This window comes from Gobio gobio (genome assembly GCF_949357685.1).
Source record: "Gobio gobio genome assembly, chromosome: 25".
Taxonomy (NCBI): Eukaryota; Metazoa; Chordata; class Actinopteri; order Cypriniformes; family Gobionidae; genus Gobio; species Gobio gobio.
The window spans coordinates 7,197,462-7,215,558 of NC_137121.1; the positions used below are offsets into that span (position 1 = coordinate 7,197,462).

At 44.4% G+C, this 18,097-nt stretch overlaps 1 protein-coding gene across 1 annotated transcript; it reads right to left on the minus strand.

The window, feature by feature from the left end:
- Positions 1–644: 644 nt before the first annotated feature.
- Positions 645–17,064, minus strand: saxo4 (stabilizer of axonemal microtubules 4; the record flags this gene model as incomplete). Its single annotated transcript, XM_079809553.1, has 11 exons — positions 645–684; positions 775–876; positions 1,193–1,287; positions 11,846–11,926; positions 12,013–12,099; positions 12,235–12,300; positions 12,535–12,614; positions 12,710–12,773; positions 12,885–13,029; positions 13,147–13,264; positions 16,953–17,064. 11 exons carry the CDS (start codon positions 17,062–17,064, stop codon positions 645–647), a joined length of 990 nt encoding a protein of 329 aa, XP_079665679.1.
- Between the last annotated feature and the right edge of the window lie 1,033 nt (positions 17,065–18,097).

The window sequence follows — 18,097 nt, forward strand, 5'->3', positions numbered from 1 at the left end:
AACTGTGCCCATATGCCAACCAACTGAGCTTTCAGTTGGTGCCACTCCTCTCTCAGCATGGCTTGGGGCTTGTGTACATAAGTCGTGCATATATGTGTGTATCGGATCTCAATCTGCTGACCAGGCTTTTGTACATGACATAAACAATCCAGGTCTTGCAGAAATAATTGTGTTGCTCATCCCTTTTTAAATTACTTGCTGTCAAAATTATGCTGATTTTAATTATTCACAGCTCAATGCATTCTACAACAGTGTGTATCCAATTAAAATGTTTACATTTTGAGCAAAAGACGCCATCAGCTGGTTGCCAATGAGTTGCTATGCAGTTGTTAAGGGTTGAGAGTGTTTTTTTTAGCATGGTGCTATGCGGTTGCTACTTATAGGTCCAATCAAACGTAGAGCCCCTTTTCAGTGTCTGTGAGATTTATTAATTTGTTTATTGTCTTCCAGGGGGGAAAAAAATGGACATTTGATTGCTAAAATAACCTCAGTGTGTGGACAGTCACTAAGTTTAATACTCAATGTTAAGGGTTTGATCAAATCCTAACCCTAAGTATGATCAATAGTGATGTAAACACCTCTGTCAAGTTCAAATGATCAGGCTAAACTTGACAGTATTTTGTGTTTAACGCAATATTTCAGATTTATTGTGAAGCCAGGACATTATATCCACTAAGATTAAACCTGTGTGAAAGACAGAGACAAACAGAGGATGTTATTAGCAAGTGTTCAGATGTACATGAACGCGAGATGTCCATGTGTTTATGTCTGTACCTATCGGTGTCTCGAGCACTGTACCCGCTCTCTCTGTGTCTCTGTATGCCTCCTCTCACCCAGTCTGATCTCTGCTGCTCCACTGATGATTTGTCACAAAACCTGCATCAATTATAAGGACGGAAACCTTATTTAAACCAACCAGGGCATGCTCATCCCCACAGCATCCAATCAGAGCACACTCATTCCCCCAGCAACCAATCAGTACACATTCATTCCCCCAGCAACCAATCAGTACACATTCATTCCCTCAGCAACCAATCAGAGCACACTCATCCCTCTGGTTTGAAAGAATACTTCACAATTTCATGCAGTAGTTGCCCATGTCTACAGGGCACAAACAGTCAGTTTAAATAAATGAGCAATCAGTTTTGCCAGTCAAGTACTAGGAACACACACAGAGACAGACGTGACTCACTTGCTCTGGTAGTGTGTGAGGAAGTGTTGTGAGTCGGCTGGTGTATGCGAGAGGCTTGTGATGTTGGGGGCGTTCAGGACGAATCCTGATGAGCCCTGTAGAATACAGAACAGACAGTACACAAAACCATTCTAGAAATCTCTCTCAAAGCAGCAGCAGCAGCACACCAAAATATATTAGATTTCCAATCATCTTTTGAGTGGACGACTATTGTTGTTGGGGTGAGACGTGTTATCTTTGAGTGCTTTTGGGACATTAAATCGGAACTGGCACAGAACGGACTGTCTTGCAAACAGCTTTTCTAAGGAGAACACATTTTCCTCAATCCTTTTTACTGGTTTTAAGACAAATTAATTGACAGTGAAATATAAAGAAGACATCATTTACAGATTTCCATCACCCCACCCAGTGTTGGGGGTAACGCATTACAAGTAACTTGAGTTACGTAATATTACTTTTCCAAGTAACTAGTAAAGTAACGCATTACTTTTCAAATTTACAACAAAATAACTGAGTTACTTTTTGAAAAAAGTAACTCAAGTTACATTTTCACATTTATTTGACTGACAGATCTCCTGCCCCCATGTTGAGAAAAATTGAGAGTAAGTGCAGAGGCGTGTGTGTAAACATGATGGTTATTGTAGTTCTAGACTAAATGTGAGTTTTTATTCATCTCACTTGCACAATAAAGATTCTGTTCTCCTCAAAATGAATAAAATCAGTCAAATGCAAAATCAGAGTACTATGCAAACCTCAAATATATAAATGTTAAATAAAACAACTATTTTTATGCATTTAATCTACCTATTGACCAATGTCTTGCAACTGACCTTCGATGATAAATATTACTAGTTGTTTTTTTGTTTTTTTTGGTAAATCGTTTTTCTCCTGCGTCCTATTCTTCCATTATCCAGAATGGCAGCACATCTTTATCTCAGCCTGAGGCTTATTATCTCAATTTCGGTGTGAAGAGGCTTTACATTTGCACAAAAATAGAACTTTTTTTGCTATTAAAAAACAAAACAAAAAAAACAAGCCCAGCCCAGGTGAGAAAAAGTAACGCAAAAGTAATGTAACGCATTACTTTTCTTAAAAAGTAACTCAATTCGTTACTTTTTAAGGGAGTAACGCAATATTGTAATGCATTACTTTTCAAAGTAACTTTCCCCAACTCTGACCCCACCCTTATGTCATTCCAAACCTATTTATGAGGATTTCCTCATATGCCCATTACAAGTAATTTGAGTTATGTAATCAGATTACTTTTCAAGTAACTAGTAAAGTAATACATTACTTTTAAAATTTACAAAATATCTGAGTTAAAGTTACTTTGTTTTCCCATGTATTGACTGACAACTCTTTTCTCCCCATGTTGAGAAAAATCGTATGTGCAGAGGCGTTGTGTGTAAAGATGATGGTTATTGTAGTTCATGCATTTACTAAGCTCACTTGCATACAAAATAAGATTCAGTATTAATGAATAATGAATAAAACTTGTCAAATGCAAAATCAGAATACTATGCAAACCTCCAATAATTCAATATGTTAAATAAAACAAATATTTTATGCGTTTAATCTCACTTTATTGACCAATGTCTTGCTGCTGACCTTCAAACCATAAGCATAAATGATTTTTGATTTTTGAATGATTCATAAGCACTTTAGATTTTTAGTGTTTATTGGTGAAAACGTCTCGGTTACGTATGGTAACCCTCGTTCCCTGAAGGAGGGAACGGAGACGTACGTCGGACGTACCGACGAATTGGGATCACTTCTGGGAGCCCCTATCAGCTTCGAGCTATCTAGAACCGGCCAATGAACAATTGGCGTGCGAGATTTGCATCTCGCGCTCCGCCCCGCGCCGCGGGTATAAACAGGAAGCGAGAGCGAATGCACGCTGTTTTTCACTGAGGAGCCACACGTAGTGGCTCGACCTGCAGTGATGGTACAGCAACTGTGGCGACGGGACGTACGTCTCCGTTCCCTCCTTCAGGGAACGAGGGTTACCATACGTAACCGAGACGTTCCCATTCAGTCGGTCACGTTCGACGTACGTCGGACGTACCGACGAATTGGGATCCCCTATGGAAAACGCCATAGTTACTACCACTTCCAGCGCCCAGCGATGAGCCCCACAGACCCCGATCTGATGCGGGCGGGTAGGTTCACGCAGGGAGAGTCAAGCTGCTGTTCCGCAAGACCCACTCAGCTGACTGTATTGGATAACGCTGGGAAAGCGTGCCTGTGAAGGCAGCTGCGGAAGCCACATCATGCCCAGAGGGAGTTAACATGTGGAGAATACACGTATGGGCTGGCCGTGGGCAGCACAACATACGGAAGTCCCAGGGGTGGCCCCGGCCAATTCGTGGAGGGGGAACAACACGTACCTGGGACTCTGCCGAGGGAAAGACACGGGCTCGCCGTAGGGAGCCGTACCGTGGAAGAATACACATATGGGACCGCCGTGGGGGTCACTACATACGGAACCCAGCCTAACACAAGTTCCACCAATGCATACGAGTGTTAGACCTGGCGTCGAACGCTCCGCCACGTCCGACTGCCGCGGGTTGCGGAGGACTCAACAGGGTTCGCCGTTCCGGGGAACTCGACTGGAGCAGAATAAGCGCACGCATCCGTCTACCATAGGGGAGGGAATGGCGCAGCAAGCCGACACTAGAACAGGTACTTCGGTGTTACTGACTATGGGAAGTGAGCACACAGGAAGAGACCGGCTCTACACGGAGGCTATAGAATCTAGCGAACGTGTTAGGTGTCGCCCAGCCCGCAGCTCTACAATATCTGTAAGCGAGGCGCCACGAGCCAGCGCCCAGGAAGAGGCAACACCCCTAGTGGAGTGGGCTCTTAACCCGAGCGGGCAGGGCACGTCTTGGGACTGATAAGCCAAGACGATGGCGTCCACTATCCAGTGGGCCATCCTCTGCTTGGAGACAGCCTTTCCCTTCTGCTGTCCTCCGTAACAGACGAAGAGCTGCTCTGAGGTCCTGAAGCTTTGCGTTCTGTCCACGTAAGTCCGGAGAGCACGGACGGGACAAAGAAAAGCTAGGGCTGGGTCTGCCTCCTCCGAAGGCAGCGCTTGCAGGCTCACCACTTGGTCCCGGAAGGGAGTAGTGGGAACCTTGGGCACGTATCCAGGCCGGGGTCTCATGATCACATGAGAGTTACCGGGCCCGAATACCAGGCACGATTCGTTGACCGAAAATGCCTGCAGGTCCCCTACCCTCTTGATGGAGGCCAACGCAATCAGGAGTATAGTCTTTAACGACAGGATTTTCAACTCGGCTGACTGCAGAGGCTCAAAGGGTTCTCTCTGTAGTGCAGTAAGCACCAGAGCTAAGTCCCAGGAGGGTATAGAGGGAGGACGAGGAGGATTTAATCTCCTCGCTCCCCTAAGGAACCTGACGATCAGATCGTGCTTACCAAGAGATTTCCCATCTACGAACTCATGATTAGCGGCGATAGCGGCGACATAGACCTTGAGGGTGGAGGGAGACAGCCTTCGCTCCAACCCATCCTGTAGAAAGGTAAGCACAGAAGCGATCGAACATCTTCGGGGGTCTTCTCGGCGGGAAGAGCACCAATCGACGAACAGGTTCCACTTCAACGCATAGAGGCGCCTCGTAGAGGGGGCTCTAGCGGAAGTGATGGTGTCAACTACCGCTTGTGGTAGGTCACCTAGAACCTCCGCGTCCCGTCCAGGGACCAGACATGGAGTTTCCAGAGGTCTGGACGCGGGTGCCATAGGGTGCCCCGTCTCTGAGTCAGGAGGTCCTGTCTCAGAGGAATGGGCCAGGGAGGTGCTGTCGCAAGGAGCACTAGTTCCGGGAACCAGGTCCGGTTGGGCCAATACGGAGCAACCAACAGGACCTGCTCCTCGTCCTCCCTGACTTTGCACAGTGTCTGCGCAAGAAGGCTCACTGGGGGAAACGCATACTTGCGTTCTTCCCGGGGCCAGCTGTGGGCCAGGGCATCCGACCCGAGGGTCCCCTCGGTCAAGGAATAAAACCACTGACAGTGGGTCGTCTCTGGGGAGGCAAACAGGTCTACCTGTGCGGCCCCGAAACGACTCCAGATTAGCTGGACCGCCTGGGGATGGAGTCGCCATTCTCCCGGAAGTTCCTGCTGACGTGACAGCTCGTCGGCCGCACAATTGAGCAGGCCCGGAATGTGAACAGCACGAAGCGACCTCAGATGCTTCTGACTCCATAAGAGGAGATGGCGGGCGAGTTGCGACATGCGACGGGAGCGTAGACCACCCTGTTTGTTGATGTACGCTACGGCCGCAGTGTTGTCCGTCCGGACCAGAACGTGCTTGCCTCTGAGCGGCACTTTGAAGCGGCTGAGTGCAAGACGAACTGCTAACAACTCGAGGCAATTGATATGCCATTGCAGCTGAGGCCCCGTCCACAGACCTGAAGCTGCAAGCCCGTTGTACGTGGCACCCCAACCCGTGGATGAGGCATCCGTGGAGACAACGGAGTGCCTGGACACTTGCTCTAGGGGAACTCCCGCCCGGAGAAACAAAGGGTCCGACCACGGGCCGAAGGTTTGGCGGCATCTCGGAGTCACTTGGACACGGAGGGAACCGCTGTGCCACGCCCACCTCGGGACTCGATCGTGTAGCCAGCGTTGAAGCGGTCTCATATGAAGCAACCCGAGCGGCGTTACTGCGGCTGCGGATGCCATATGCCCCAGGAGCCTCTGAAAATGTTTCAGTGGTACCGCTGTCCTGCCTTTGAACGAATTCAAGCAGTTCAACACTGACTGGACGCGCTCCTCGGTGAGGCGCGCTGTCATGGCGACCGAGTCTATCTCCATACCGAGAAAAGAGATCCTCTGTGTGGGACAGAGTTTGCTCTTCTCCCAGTTGACCCGAAGTCCCAACTGGCTGAGGTGACTGAGCACCTTGTCCCTGTGTTCGCACAACTGCTCTCGCGACTGGGCAAGAATCAGCCAGTCGTCGAGGTAGTTGAGGATGCGAACGCCATGCTCTCTCATGGGAGCAATGGCCGCCTCCGCAACCTTCGTAAAGACGCGGGGCGACAGGGACAGGCCGAAGGGCAAGACGCGGTACTGACATGCCCGTCCCTCGAACGCGAAGCGCAGAAAGGGCCGGTCGAGGGGAAACGAGAATGAAAGTACGCGTCCTTCAGGTCGATCGCTGCAAACCAATCTTGGGGACGGACGCACCTGAAGATGTGCTTCTGCGTTAGCATTCTGAACGGCAGCCTGTGAAGGGACCGGTTCAAGAACCGCAGGTCCAAGACCGGCCATAACCCGCCGCCTTTCTTGGGTACAATGAAGTACGGGCTGTAGAACCCGGACCTCATATCGGCTGGAGGGACCGGCTCCATCGCGTCCTTCGCCAGTAGGACTGCGATCTCCGCCCGGAGCACGGGGGCGTTCTCCTTCGCTACTGGGAAGTGAACGCCCCCAAACTTAGGGGGACGCCTGGCGAACTGAATCGCATAGCCGAGTCTGATGGTACGGCCCCGAGACGGGCTGGGAAGCTCTAGCCAGGCTTCCAGACACCGAGCATGGGGATTAACCACAGACGTACCCGCAGCGGGGCAGCGACGCGGAATGCAGGGATCCGACTCGGACGGCATGGAGCGGCCCGAAGTGGGATCTGAGTGTGCTCTGCAACACTTACCTGCGTCCGCGGAGGGGGCGTGCGAGTGTGGGGAGGCCGCTTGAGTGCGTTCCCACAGCCGGCGCCCCCTGCTGGCGAAGGGAGAGGCGTCTGAGGGTGGCGAGGCATGGGAGCGTCGACCACCGCCAAGCGCGCTCCCAAATGAAGGAGGGGCTGAGCGTGGCAAGGCTTTGTGGCGTTGCACACGGTCTGCCTCACCTCCTTCCTCAGCGGGGAACAAGAGTGGCGAGGCATAGCGTCGCGCACTGTTGTCCACGCACCGCTGAGAAGAGGGGAATGAGAGTGGCGAGGCTTTGTAGCGTCACACACTGCCATTCTCGCCCTCTTGTGGGGAGGGGAATGAAAGCGGCGAGGCTCTGTAGCGTCACACGCTGCCATTCCTGAACTCCCGAGACCCAGAGGTATTGGAACTGCTCTTTTTTATTTATTTTTTATTTTTTATTTTTTTGGGTACCACTGGCTGTTTTTAACATCAGTGGCGGAACAGAATTACTAATGGTTTTCCACCCGGCCCTCCTCCGGGGAAGAACAGTTCCAGACCAAATCCGGGTCAATTGTGCTTCTGGACCAGGGTGGACATCGTCTAGCCAAGGGCCAGCGCTGTGCGCAGCTCAACCTCAGCTCAGAACTACCCTCGTGCACTAAGCAGGGCGGAGGTGGCCTGCCAGTGGCACTGCCACCCCACCGATGAGGGTAGTGAGAGAGAGGAAAACTTTATACAGATTATGGCCCTATTGGTGTTCCATATTTTGGCACCAATAGTTCCACAATGCCAAAGCCTTCCAATGCACATCCGAAAAAAGGCAAGGGGCAGGCAAGGCGATTTACGCGTTGCACTATGCCTCAGCCATCCGGGAAAGCATGGCTGTCAAGTATGAATCTGATTCAGCACGAGCGCCCACTATTACGGTGGGAATCTCAGCATCATCTTCATTTTCAACACATAACAGCCCTCTCTCCGATGCAGCGATTGACATCTGTCCTCTGCTAGAGCCCCAAATGAAATGCTAGGTCCCCTTTCAAGGACCAGCAATCCCATCTGTAAGCTACCAGCAGACACGTGAGACAGTGGGCGTGGCCGTGAGACGGCACACGGCGCGCTGAACACTCAAGCCCTTATGAAAAAGGCAAGACGAACAGCGCGCCGACGTGGCCATGCTCTCGTGAGAGAGCATAGACCACCCACGAACACAGTCTCAACATGCTTGCGATGCGATAGAGGAGTGAGGGGCCCACAGAGATGTACGCGGCGGGGAAGCCTCACTGTAATCCTCAGGCCACCCAGGCTTATCAGCCAAAATAGTCCCCCCTCTGGTGCACCAGAAAAGAGACTAGATCGGGGTATAAGCGAAGGGACTCAACCCCGTTTGAGGCATCATAGTCTCGACCGCGCATCGGAGGCGCCGAGTGACGCGCGCAGAGTTGCCGTGGCAACCCGCGCTGTCACCCGGCAGCCAGACGGCACACGGCGCGCTGAACACTCAACCCTCACGCGGAAGGTGAGATGACCAGCGCGTCGACGTGATCCCGTTCCCCTGGGAGAACATAGATCACCCACGACACAGTCTCAACATATTTATGCGAGATGGATCGTGGCCGTCAGGACAGGAAACAACCGCATCCAGAAACGCACGAGTGGTAAGACATCTTGAAAAAGACGGCACGTCACCCGTGAAGCTCTTTTGTGAGGAAAACGCTCTGTGCTGAAGCACTCAGGGGGAAACGCGACAGCGCACGGGATTGTTAGTGCAGCCCGTGCCTGTACTCAGCAGGAAAACGCTCTACCCAGACCAACAGGTTGCTGTGATAACAGCAGTTTTTCTGCACTCAGAGGCAGCTCGATGAGTTCAGCGCGATCCCACTGAAAGGTGCCGTTTCTCCAACACGCGTCCTCCTCTGGCTTTCCGGTGTCTGTAGACAGTCTTGCTGATAGCAGCGAAAAATACTCGTCTTGATTGAAGAGAGTGAGTCCTTCATACGCCTGTGTGGCTCCGAAGTGAATGACAGCGTGCATTCGCTCTCGCTTCCTGTTTATACCCGCGGCGCGGGGCGGAGCGCGAGATGCAAATCTCGCACGCCAATTGTTCATTGGCCGGTTCTAGATAGCTCGAAGCTGATAGGGGCTCCCAGAAGTGATCCCAATTCGTCGGTACGTCCGACGTACGTCGAACGTGACCGACTGAATGGGAACTTTTTTCTCCTGCGTCCTATTCTTCCTTTATCCAGAACGGCAGCACAGCTGAAAGGTTTGTTTGAATTTGCATTTCCTTCAGCTTATTATTTACTTGTTATAATTTGATCTTATTATTTTAATTTAGCCCAAAAATATATATTTTTTGTTATAAAAAACAAAACAGCCCAGGTGAGAAAAAGTAACGCACGACATTACTTTTCTTAAAAAGTAACTAAGTAACGCAATTATTTACTTTTTAAGGGAGTAACGCAATATTGTAATGCAAGTAACTTTCGGCAACTTCTGCGAAGGCTTTTCCGATGTAAATTCGGGACTTTGCTCGTTCCTTCTCCTTTTCTTTACAAGCTGTTCATCAGAACGTCGTCTCTTTGGTCGCGTGTCGGCCATATCAAAATCATATAATTCGAACTTTTGCTCTTCATGTGCACAAACCCCAAACCTCCACCCCCAAATCAGTCTTGTTGGTTATTTGCTGGAGCACTGTTTATTATGTTTCGTTGTCCAGACTGCCCAAGTTTGTTTTTGTTGCCGTTTGTGGAGCTTGTGCTGACTACAGAGCCTGCGGGGTTTTTTTATAGTTTGTTAAGGGGACAAGCAGCTAGCAGATAGCGAGGAGATGTTTGCTTTATGTGACAAAAAATGTTTTGGCCTTAAAAAACGTGTGACATCGCTTAGAGCACATTAAAGGTCATTTCACACTGGACGCGATTTTGACGGGGAATAATTAGCGTGATGGTTTTCTTTTTTGATCAGCTGTAATGAGTGCTTCCACAACGAACGCGAATGTGCTGTGGCGAAAAAACTGTTTTTTTGTTTTGTTTCAAGTCGATTTTTTTTTACTCTTGCAGTGATAGAAAAGGCTTAAACCAATCACATACAAAGAAATAAAGGTGATGAAATGTCCAGTTGATGTCATTAGCTATTCAATCAACATTAACCTTTGCCAGGTATGGCATTTCTCATGAGATTACAGCTGTAGTTGTGTTTACAGCTGTACAGATGCAGCTGTGTTTGCCCACTGTAGGCTACAGACAACGATATCATCACCTTTTGAGTAAAAATCCCTGACTTTGTGTCCGCGTCTATGGAAAGTGAATGTGTTTCCGTCAGTACGACTAATAATATTTAATAATATAATATAATATTTTTTCTTTTCTTTTTTGGTGTTGGTTTTGAGATAATTTTATGTCAAATTGAGCACACATTGAGCATTTTTATCACGCAATAGCACATTTTTACCACTATAGTGGATCTTGAGTTTTATAAAAAAAAAAAAAATAATGTGTAGCTTCATCTGAATGGTCCGAAACTTGGTGACTTTATTGGTACTTGGTATATGAACACTCAAAAAAATTGGGGACAGGATTTGAAAAGTCTAAGTGGTCGTAAAAAAAAAAAAGTCACACTCTGGACCTTCGGGTCAAAAATGACCCCCATAGGAAATTAATGGGAAATTATTTTTTTTGTGCATACAATCTACAAATCTACAAAAAAATGGATGCTTTTTTTCTGCATCCTGGCTGATTTGTAGATTGTATGCACAAAAAAACTCTGTATTTTCATATTTTTGCCAATTCCCCATTAATTTCCTATGGGGGTCATTTTTGACCCGAAGGTCCTGAGTATGACAATTTTTTTTACGACCACTTAGACTTTCCAAATCCTGTCCCCAATTTTTTGGGGTGTTCATATACCAAGTACCAATAAAGTCACCAAGTTCGGACCATTCCGATGAAGCCACGATTTTTAACATTTTTTATTTAAAAAAATTCGGGTAAGAAATGACCGAAGAGCCCCAGAGAGTTAAATAAAATAAAAAGCTTGTCTTCACTGGATGAGGAAGTGTCAGTGTTTTCTCAGCTGTCGCTGTGAATGTTTTGGAATATTGGAGCTCTGAAACATCAAAGACGTCGCAAATTCGTGTCACGGCTGATGTGAATGGTTTTGACGCGAACTATTCGCACGCAAAATATTCGGTTTTCCGCTCCGCTTTTCCGTTACGCGTCCGCCGTGAAAGGGCCTTTACACCATGTCTACACCGGACACAAGCGACGCAATGCGACCAAAGACAATACAACCCATTATAATCAGTGATGTTGTCTATACTGGATGCGGCACGACACAACAAATCCCAGACGGTAAAATGATGCCTCGTTCTATTTATGACGTACTGACATGAAGGATAAATGCTTTGTAATGGGTGCTTTGTCGCGCGTCCAGTGTTGACAGCTTCCTGTTGTGGCGCGACGCGTCAACGTTTGCGTCCGGTGTAGACATGGTGTTAGGCAGCATGTTCACATTCTTTAATAATATGTATAGTGTCCTGGGACCATCAAGATCCCAAAAGGACAAACAGCGCCATTAAAGTGGCCCATATGACTCCTGCACCGTAGCATTCCTACACCGTTTAACCGATTCATTTCAATGATTTCACCATGAGATTTCCAGTCATTCAAAATTAACATAACTGGAAATGTTTACTGCCTATAGATAAAACTTTCCACAATCACAATTTTGAGATTCCCTGATATTCCAGGTTCCCCATGACTGTCAGAGCCCTGCATAATATAAGTTGTTTGGTGGCATGAGCTGATGTGGTATATTTGAAATGTTGGGAAGAAAAAGTTTAAAAAAAGGGTGCGTAAATGACAACCGAATTTACATTTCTTGAGTGAACTATTCCTTTCAAAGGTTCTTCATTAAAATCTACATTGGTTGTTCGTTTGAATCTATTTGAACAGCCATAGCCAAACTAATCTAGAGGGCAAAATATATGAGATTTATTTACCATCGGCCCAATGGACAATCTAGTTACAGCAGGTCTAATCTTCTGTCTGCTGTCCTCACTAAAGGCACCTTGCAGAGAGGCCTGTGGGAAGAACATCATCTTGGTCAGAGAACTGGATGTTGTCTTACTAGTATAGTTTATCTAAAGAGGGAAAGATAGGTACTCACTGAACTGGTCAGAGGCCTCTGGGTTTCTCTTGTAAATCCAGTTTCTCGAAGTGAACGGGAGGCAAGTTTCGGTAATGCTTCACTGCCCTGATACACACACACATACACACACACAATAGGCTACAAACCTCATCCAGCTGACGCACACTATACCAATCACATGAATGTGGAGATGTTGATGGAGAGAGTAATAGCAGAGAATGAGAGAAGCAGAGAAACCACCTGTAGGAAAGATCCGGGCAGGAAGTCAGTCCTCATCACACTTTCCTGTATCCTGCGAGCGTCGTCCTAACAACCATCATCAACCAATCAGAGCAGAGAGTTAGTATAACAATAGAAAAAGGATTTGATTATGTGACTCGCATGAATACAACATTAAGACTTATGGATGTGTCTAGTTTAAAAAAAAGTCTTGACAATGGCTTTGCCAACAGAAGGATTAACACACACACACACACACACACACACACACACACACACACACACACACACACACACACACACACACACACACACACACACCATGTTAATGTGTTGAGGGAGGAAGGTGTTCGGCTGTAGATTGGTTCCCTCAGTGTATCCACTCTCTTCTATTGGTCCAACTAAAACAAACACAGTGATCTGAAGCACATATAATGCAACATCAAGAACTTTTGAATCTACAAAGAAATCCATATTTTAAAACCACACCAATTACCCAAAACTCTGAGGCGGTGAGGACTGTAAGTGCCTTTATATTCAGTCTGACGGGACGCTGCTCTCTAAGAGACAGTGAGAGAGAAAGTAAAAGAACAACGAGGCCAGGGTGAAGTGACATGGCACGGTGCCCTTGAAAGCTGCTGCGTTTCTATGTGTGTGTCTTTGGCTCTCACAAGTCTTGGCTGAGTTTGGAGCTGCAAATATCCACTCTCTCTGCGTCTGGACCCCGAGCAGCCCAAAGGCCCCGTCCCGTCGGGCAGAGCCAGACGCTGGTAATGGCGCTTCGATTGAGACTCAAAACTGTCCAACAGTGAGAGACTAAGAGAGAAGAAAAAGGCTAAAAGTGTTTGTGTCTAAAATGATTTAGTGAAGTGCAAAAAGGTTTTGGAGTGTATGTGCAATTTCGCACACACACACACAAAATCTGGGCCATACCCAAACTGTGGATTATCATAGCGGTCCAGGCTGGAGCTGTAGTACAGAACAGGACGGTGGTTGGCAGAGTAACCTGTCCCAAAATGATGGCCTATACATGGCTGGAAGAACTCCTTACCTGGATAAAAGAGGACAGATTCATATTCTTATATTCTACAGCACAAATAAATCTTACAGTGGAACTAATGGGTTCACACAACACCATTTTCAACTAAAAAAAGATCCTTTAAGGCATTTCATATACACAACAAACTTTTGAAAACGGTTTCAAAGTGCACGTTTTTGAAAACGATAACGTTATTGTCTCCGTGTAAACTACGACAACTTTGCCACTGATCTATATAAATGACTGGAATGCTCATCAGGCGGTTTAGCCACCAGAAGTGTTCGAGCGGACATCTTACCTTCCCTACCGACAGAGGGCATCATTGACTTACAGCCGAAACATTGACCATCAAAATCACCCGATTTGCAACATCTCAGTCTCATAGGATTAGTTTTACGATATCTGTATGTCAATTAATAGTTACTTTAGATGTTATTTGTAATGTTTATGGTATTTTCGGAGAGGATACATATATTTTGAAATCGTTGATGTGTCTACTGCACACTGCTGACACAATTAACATAACACAAAAACTTCTTTATGTATAGAATTACGGAGGAAATATTAAACATTAACATATATCTGTGTTTGGCTGCAGAAATTAATTTGAATAGCTTAATACAAGCCTCTGTTACTATATTGCACTATATTGTAGGCTATTAAAATTCTAAGTTTGCCATGCATCATCTCGGAAATAAAGCAGTCAGCGTTATTTATCTGAATAAGTTATGATGTGTGTATTTTATTTCCTGATTGAGCAACATCTATTTTAGACTCTTAAAGGGATAGTTCCCCCAAAAATGAAAATTAGCCCATGATTTACTCACCCTCAAGTCATCCTAGGTGTATATGACTTTCTTCTTTCAGACGAATACAATCTGAGTTATATTAAAAATGTCCTGGCTCTTCCAAGCTTTATAATGGCAGTGAATGGCTGATTCTGTTTTGAAGTCCATAAAAGTGCATCTATCCATCATTTAACTGCTCCACACGGCGCGGGGGGTTAATAAAGGCCTTCTGAAGCGAAGCCATGCGTTTGTGTGAGAAAAATATCCATATTTAAAACTTTATAAACTAAAATAACTAGCTTCCGGCAGACGGGATATCTTTTGGATATCTTTTATGATGGATAGATGTGCTTTTATGGACTTCAAAACAGAATCAGCCATTCACTGCCATTATAAAGCTTGGATTAGCCAGGACATTTTTAATATAACTCTGATTGTATTCATCTGAAAGAATGTCATATACACCTAGGATGACTTGAGAGTGATTAAATCATGGGCTAATACATTATTTTTGGGTGAACTATCCCATTAAAGACAACGCAAATTTATGACGTTTACAGTCTCCATACAAGTAAAGTGTTATGTATGCTATGTTGTTGAATGAATTATTAATTTAACCGTTGTTTAATCATAAACTGCTTCGAAATGCATGCTGTTAATGAAATCACTGTAGAAACATTTGCATTTACTGTATGAATAAAAACAATACTACAACACAACATAAATACAGAAACACAACAGTACAAGTCGATTTCAGGTTACGAGGCATAAATCTTTATTCTGATTTCACAATACGCACTTTGTAACACATATGCGGAGATGTCTCTTCCTTCAGCTTAATCTGATCTACAAGCGTTTGCGTTGTAAGAATGACTTCAGATATAAAAACGGTGTCTATTTAGGTAATGTTTTCTCAGTAAAATCATACAATTTCCTATTAATTTCAATAGAATGCGTGAGCTTACTAGGAAATACCAATATGGCGGCGCGGTCATAGATATATAGCTACATAATAAAGGCTAGATGTCTTACGGCGGAGTCTCTAACGTCATCACCGGCGGCCATCTTGTCACAGGCAAGCTTTTTCTAGTGGGCTCTGTGGTACCGGATGTAAGGCGAGTGATCTGCACGAACACAAATACTCACAAATGGTTTGGTTTCTTACAAACGGTATTAACGTGGCTATAATTCTGGATGCTTGAACAAATTATGAATAATTTTTCATAAGTATGCAGTGTCATAACTACATCTCTGACGTTTATCACAAACCAAACAGTTTGAAAATCGTTAGAAAATTTAGCAAGTTATGGTTATTTAAAAAGTACATGCACCATTAAAACACAATGTTACGAGTGAGCGAGCTGACAGTGACAAGATGGCCGCCAGGCGCGGACGTCGACCTCCATTGGCCAGCAGCGCGGACGAGGCATCTAGCCTTTATTATGTATATCTATGGGCGCGGTGGCTTCACCTTTTATGATATCATGAGCAATCCAGTTCTCTATATAGATCAGTGGACATTGCCATCTAATGGCCTGGCAGCATAATACAGCATTTTTAGTCGTTTTCACAGATCCGTGTGAACGGGATCGTTCTAACATTGTCGTCTGTACACAAAAAACTTTTCCGTTTAGTACATCGTCGTCGTTTAAACATACCTAAAGGATGGACCAATATAAAAAATGTCGTTAATAATTAATTGGAAATGTCAAGTTTCTCACTTTAGGTCACCCAAAAATTTTAATTCTGTTTTTATTTTCTCACCCATGTTTTTTTTTTCTTCTGTAGAATACAATAGTAGACATTTTGAATAACCTTACCAAGCTTGTTATGCTATATGTGACCCTGGAGCACAAAACCAGTCATAAGTCACACGGGTATATTTGTGCCAATAGCCAACAATACATCAAATTATAATTTTTTATTTTATGGCATCATTAGGATATCAAGTAAAGATCATGTTCCATGAAGATAATTGGTAAATTTCCTACTGTAAATATAATTTTTTTTTATTATTTGTAGGGCTGTCAAAAGATTAATCGTGATTAATCGCATCCAAAATAAAAGTTTGTGTTTACATAATATATGTGTGTGTACTCTGTTCATTATTATTTATATATAAATACACGCACAAGCATGTATATATTTAAGATTTTTTTTTATATTTATATATAAAACATTTATATTTATATATATTATAGATTATATAAATGTATATACAGTATATACATGCAAATATTTCTTAAATATATACATGAATGTGTGTGTATTTATATATAAATAATAATTAACAGAGTACACACACATATATTATGTAAACACAAACTTTTATTTTGGATGCGATTAATCTTTTGACAGCCCTAATTATTAGTAGTAATATGCGTTGCTAAAGACTTCATTTGGACAACTTTAAAGGGTTTTGTGGTCCAGGGTCACATATATGTGTCATACAAGTAATCTGTATGACATTACAGGCTATTCACTGATATTATTATTAACTCGGTCCAGGTTTGAAGTTTACAACTTTTACAAAGTTTTCAAGTTTCATGAAGACTCTTCAAAAATACTCTTTTTGTGTTCCACAAAAAACAACATACAAGTCTGAAGCAATGTACAAGTAAGGAAAAAAATATTTGTTTTATACTTGAACTGCTCCGATCTAGAGTTTTGAATGTTTCAAGTAAAACAAGGAATCAAAACATTATAATATGCGGTGGAAAAGATGGATAGCTGTTTATATTTAAAAATGTGGCACAGAAAAAGTCTATTGTCTCAAATGTGACCTGATATTATCTGGCTTCAGAAGCAGTATAAACAGGCCAATGTCCATAATAATATATAAAAACACGAAGTATAGTTTGATGAAAAGTTAGACTGAATCTTTGGTGGCGTGTGCGCATGTCCTTTATCACCATAAGACTGTCTGAAGGAGGTGCAGTATTGGTCCAGGCCAGTGTTAGCGGGACGCCCCTCTGGTCTGCCCGTCCCATGTGAAGGCTTGACTGCACCCAAGGGTCCAACCATCTGAAACTGTGACTAAAACCCAACACAAAACAAAACAACCACTGCACAAACACACTATGACAAATGTAGGGGAGCGCGGGGCACAACCTAACGCAGGGTTAGTTGTAACACGCATGTTTGAACCCTTTCCACACATGCCAGAATTACAAAACTTAGTGTATTTACTAGTTGCCATATCAACATTATTTAGTGAAAAAATAGCGGCAAAATTAAAAAATCTCTGGAAGATATTACTGAAAATGTATTTAACCGTAGGAAAAGTAAATTTCTTACTTAAAGGGTTAGTTCACCCAAAAAGTAACATTCTGTCATTAATTACTTACCCTCATGTCGTTCGACACCCGTAAGACCTCCGTTCATCTTCGGAACAGAAATGAAGATATTTTAATTGAAATCTGATGGTTCAGAAAGGCCTCCATTGGCACAATGGCACGGTTCACTCTCAAGACCCTTAAAAGGTACTAAAGACGTTGTTACAAACTTATATAGTAATGACGATTTCAAAGCAAGACATCATGAAGCTTTGAAGCGTTATGAATCAGCGAGTCGATTCAGCAGTTTGAATCGCCAAATTTCAGCAGTTTGGCAATTTGACACGCGATCCGAATCATGAATCGACTCACTGATTCATAACGCTTCGAAGCTTCATGATGCCGTGTTTTGAAATCGTCATCACTATACAAGTCGTTATTTAGGGTTTTTTTGCGCACAAAAACTATTCTCGCCGATTCATAAAGTTATTGTAGAACCACTGTAGTGAGATGGACTTTGTAACGACGTCTTTAGTACCTTTTAAGGGTCTTGAGAGTGAACCGTGCCATTGTGCCAATGGAGGCCTTTCAGAGCCATCAGATTTCAACTAAAATATCTTCATTTGTGTTCTGAAGATGAACGGAGGTCTGACGGGTGTCGAACGACATGAGGGTAAGTAATTAATTACAGAATTTTCATTTTTGGGTGAACTAACCCTTTAAGTTTAGTTTTCATCTCTGTTTTTTGTGTTTATTTAAAATAAGACAAATCTGATATTATT